The sequence below is a fragment of the Panulirus ornatus genome, chromosome 34, assembly GCF_036320965.1.
Source record: "Panulirus ornatus isolate Po-2019 chromosome 34, ASM3632096v1, whole genome shotgun sequence".
NCBI lineage: Eukaryota > Metazoa > Arthropoda > Malacostraca > Decapoda > Palinuridae > Panulirus > Panulirus ornatus.
In genome coordinates this window covers 4,382,388-4,387,387 of record NC_092257.1, presented here as the reverse complement: position 1 = coordinate 4,387,387, position 5,000 = coordinate 4,382,388, and the positions used below count along the sequence as shown (strand labels likewise).

Genomic DNA, 5,000 nt, shown 5'->3' with positions numbered 1-5,000 from the left:
GAAGAAGAAGAAGAAGAAGTAGAAGAACGGGAAGGGGAAAAAATATGTGACGAGAAACGATAAATCTAGAATCAAGAAAATAGGGAAACATAAATTAACAGCCTCATATCCAACACTCGCCATATCTTGCCTACGCAGGCATGGGTGGTGGGCGTGGTGGTGGGCTGTTCTGCCTGCTGGTGTTCTTGTGGTGGGTGATGGTGACGAAGGTGGTGGGCCAGGCTGAACACGGTACGTGACTCTTATCTTATGTTATCTTAAGTAACTATCTTATTACTTTCCTGGTCTTCTGTTATCTTAAGTAACTATCTTGTTAATCATCTGGTCTTATGTTGTCTTAAGTACCAATCTTTCTTACGTGGTCTTATGTTAACTTATCTAACTTATTTTTCTCGTCTCATGACGTGCCCTTGGTGCTAGTATATCACTTCACAAGTACTATGCCACTTTCCTGATGTTATGCCACTTCCCTGGTGTTATGTAAAGTCTCTGGTGTTATGCCACTTCCTTAGTTCTGCACAACTTACTAATGTGTTATGACTAATGCTACATCACTTATCATACGAATGTGTTAAGTGTTAAGTAACCTACTTCATCGTGTTATCCTCGGATTTAATCAGCAGCAAATCTAAGGTTTACAGAGAAGTTTACCTAGAAATGTACACTTCACTGTAAAGACATAGAGTAAGGAAAGGCATATATAGATATCTATAAAGATAAAGACGCAAGGTTTGTAAGAGATGTTATATTTCACCTTCAGGCAACAAGATTATGGTGCCAGTTGTCAGGTTCCAACAAGAAGGTTTGGTCAGGTCAGACACGATGCTCCGCTACTTGGGAGACCTGAATGACCTGACGCAGGTCACCGCCTGTTTCAGGGTCAAGTTTTACCAGGCCAGGAATTTAATTTCGTTCATATCGTACGCCACTAATAAGACTGACAACGAGTTTATGATTGGTAAGTTTAATATCCCTTATTATCTACCAAGGGATATGTGATGTGAACGATAACAGTTTGCTAGATCAATCACCATGATATCTTTCATTGTAGTGATATAGATCACATAATTTTTCAACAATACCCGCTTCATACTGACATTCACTCAAAAGTATAAAGATTTCAGTGCATATCTTTACGATATTTTTTATCCTGTTAGTTATTAGTCTTTTTAGTGTCTTGAGTGACACATCCTTACACAATAGGTACTTCTTTATTTCATCGTTCCATCATTTTGATTTCGTTTTGGATAAAGACCGTCTGTTATGCAGTGCCACAAATAATCCCACTACTGTTCTGAAAGTTTTACTGAAGCTTCTCCCAGCTAAGTCCATATCATTTTCATTCTTTGGTATCATCTAAAATTTGTCTGGCAAGATCAACGGTAAGACCACTGAAACTTACAAGTCTGAAAATTAGTATCTTTTAGCGACATCCATTTTGTACATTACTGATTGAGGTGAGAATACAGGATATCGAGAAATGCCGGTGCATATTGCGGAATGGTGACTTACTATGTGTATAACGAAGTATGATGTTTTAGCTGATAATATGTCGTCTGGTATACCATGCCATTGTTCATGTTCTAAAGACAATACGATAAAGTTCATGCTGATGAAGAACCTATGCAATTTCATATCTCTTTTCATATGTGTACATCAAATACTCTTAAGATCATTTTTCTTCTCTCTCAACAGTGTATATCTATGACTCAAGGCGAATTGAATTCAGGTGTTGTGGCGATGTGGTAGTGTGGGTAAATTTGGATCTTACACTACAGCAGTGGATGTCCGTTTGTCTGGCAATAGACCTACGAGCTGGCCTCTGGCGTTGGGCCAGAAATGGTCACCTACAGGAGGGTGTTGTGTCCTTCAAGACGGCGACGCCTCCTACGATCACTGGAGGAGGGACGCTGATCATCGGACAGGAACAAGACGCTTTAAACGGTGGCTTCGACAAGTTTCAAAGCTTGAGGGGATCCCTAACTGATCTCAAGTTGTATGAGGGATTCTTAGATACAACACAGTTAGTCAGCTACACCCTGTGTGAGTCCAGTAGTGTCTCTACTCCCCAGCAATCCACTTCTCCAACATTCATCAGGATTTTGAAGCAATCAACGTTGAGATAGAAGAGATCGACCTCAACACTGTCTGTCTTAATGACTCGAGCATTGATGTTTTGTTTCCAGAGTTACGTACTTTCCAGGAATGTGAGAGTTTGTGTCACATGTCAGGTGGGCGTCTCAGTGCCCCACAGAACAGCAAGGAAAACAGGCAGCTATACAACAAGACTTTGGCTTATAGTGACACTTACCTGGACAAAGGGAACGGAACAAGGAGAGTATACTGGCTGGGTATAAGGGGAGACACGTCTACCCAGATATGGTCATACTCCAACCTGCCAATCACCTATAATAATTTTGTAAAAGGAAACGGATTACCAATCAGTCCAGCAGCCACTTGTGTATTGTTTCAAGGGTTCATCGTCGGTGCCAATGGGATGTTTGGAGAATGGTTCACAAAGAGCTGTGACTTCAAGGCTCATCTGGTGTGTCATTTTGATCAACCTGTCACATTACGAATGAGAGGACTCTGTAGAAGGTCTAACCTTGATCGGAAGTACCTTATGATTGATGATGGATTGTTTCCTAAGTTTGTAGGAGAATTGTATTCTGAAATCATAAAGCATCCAGACACATATATTGACCCAGACACTTCCTCAGATTATGGGATCTGGAAGATAGTCCGGAAAGACATTCCGACAGTAAAAGCGACGCTAGTGCTAAAATCACCGATACAGTACCCAGTAGGGCTCAACACCTGGGAGGTGGAAGATGCCGAGTGTGGCAACGGAGTCTTACAGCTGATGATGACCTCCTGCAAGGAACACCAGTTCTCCTGTACCAATGGTCAGTGTATCAACATTGGTCAGCGATGCGACTTGGAAGTTGACTGTAGCGACTTCTCGGACGAGGCGCAGTGTTCCTTCATGGATCCACCTGAAGGTTATGATTCCTCCAAACCTCCTGCTCGTCAACATCGCCACACACCCATCAGTATTGGCCTCCACATCAACATCCTGACCATCAGAGAGCTGGATATTTCCAACTTCAAATTTGTCTGTGAAATCGTAGTTACTCTTGAGTGGTATGACGACCGCCTTAAATACTTCCACCTGAACTATGCAGAAACCATAAATGTTGTGAGCAACATTACTGACGTGTGGATCCCAACCCTGGAGTACCTTGGCCACGGTGACACCACCAGTGAGGTCACAGAGAGGAAGGTCACCCTCTGGATCCGTCGACTGTCGCAGCCACTGCCCGACGATGACGAAATCTTGATTGAAGGTAAGGGTCACAATGTCTGTAGCAAGTGGTTCATTATGGAGCAGACAGCTGGTCGTATAGCTTACGTAGCCATAGTGTAGATGTTGTTTAGTTATACAAACAAAAGTGAAGCTTACATAGCCATAGTGAAGGTGTTGTTTAGTTATACAAACAAAAGTGAAGCTTACGTAGCCATAGTGCAGCTGTTGTTTAGTTATACAAACAAAAGTGATAAACATCAGACTGGCCAAACAAATATTCTCTGCCATTTTGTACTCGGAACCATCTGAGGACTTAAAGCATTAGTAGGAGCCTCGTTAACCAGAGAATGTATCAGTATTCATTATTTTATGTATCAGATAATAAGGGGGATATTCTGCCCTTCAAATCGTCTCCAAATATTCCTCCACTATATCAGAACATATATAGAGGCTATAGTCAACATCCAGTGAGGAACTATGAAGGTCAGTGAGAGGAACTTGTTGTTTACAGGCGAGGTGTTCACAGGGGCGGAAAACCTGCTGGTACTGAAGAGGAAGATGACGGTGACGACCCTCTGTCGCTACAACCTGGAGGCCTTCCCCTTCGACACGCAGACCTGTGCACTGGTGAGGCTGTTGGACGAGGCACACACACACACACACACACACACACACACACACACACACACACGAACCACGAACTCTTCTCACTATGGCATCAGTGTCCTTCCTCTGCGACAAAGAGAAGTGTGTCTTCAGTATGAGTCTAAGGTAAAAGCAGATACAGTCAAGTACATGTACAAAACACTTACAGGAACACAAACATGCACAATAGAGCTTATAAAAATCTGTCATGATACACGACACACATCAACAAATGTTCTTCAGTTTCCCCGTATATCCCGGCAGGGTATGGTGTTGTCCCATGTCTCCAGCCAGTACGTTGCACTGGTGCCACAAGACGGTGGTGTTACTCTGACGGGCGAGAGGAGGATGTTAGAATACGTGTTGGTTGATGAGCAAATAGTGAGCCAAGACAAGGTCAGTTGCTGAACTCATCCTGGGATGCATGGGTTAACACTAGAGTCATTCGGTCTGACAAAGTTATTTCTGGTGCCTAATGATAATGGTGGTTACATAGGTCATACCAGGCTGTGTGAAGTCACTGTGTTTTAGGGGCCATGAGTGGAAAACAAAGTAGGATCACTCTTCAGAATCACAGGTAATCATATGGGGTTGAATAAGGTCATATGGAATCAAAATGGGCGTTTATCAATCAGTATAGGATGACACACGGTCACCGGATTTCATGCTGGTATTGCTAGATTATGCAGGTGCAGGAATTTTGGCATGGTTATTCTCCTTTGTGTTCCTCAGAGTGAGGATGTGTGTCGTGTGTTCTTCCCTCAGGGTAACCACAGTGGGCAGACAATGGAACTGACCTTCAAGAACCTCTCCACCTTCTACGTCTTCTCCACTTACTTGCCCACCTTAATCATCGTCGTCATCGGCTACCTCGTCTTCTACTTTCCTCTCGATAACTTCAACGAAAGGATCATGGTTGGTCTGACGGGCCTGCTCGTGGAAGCCACCTTCTTCTCCCAGGTGAATATTGAAGGCTGCTGAAAGCCATCTGGGTTCGGCAGCTGGTGGACATCACCTCATTTGCTTTCACGTTTAAGTGTGAAATACA

At 43.2% G+C, this 5,000-nt stretch overlaps 1 protein-coding gene across 1 annotated transcript in view; it reads left to right on the top strand.

The window, feature by feature from the left end:
- Positions 1 to 1,784: 1,784 nt before the first annotated feature.
- LOC139759717 (gamma-aminobutyric acid receptor subunit beta-3-like) overlaps positions 1,785 to 5,000 on the top strand; it is a 4,806-nt gene continuing 1,590 nt past the window's right edge. The window contains exons 1-5 of the mRNA XM_071682113.1: positions 1,785 to 2,043; positions 2,475 to 3,347; positions 3,819 to 3,934; positions 4,217 to 4,348; positions 4,718 to 4,912. Coding sequence (XP_071538214.1) covers positions 1,785 to 2,043; positions 2,475 to 3,347; positions 3,819 to 3,934; positions 4,217 to 4,348; positions 4,718 to 4,912 — 1,575 coding nt within the window. The remainder of the gene's footprint in view (positions 2,044 to 2,474; positions 3,348 to 3,818; positions 3,935 to 4,216; positions 4,349 to 4,717; positions 4,913 to 5,000) is intronic.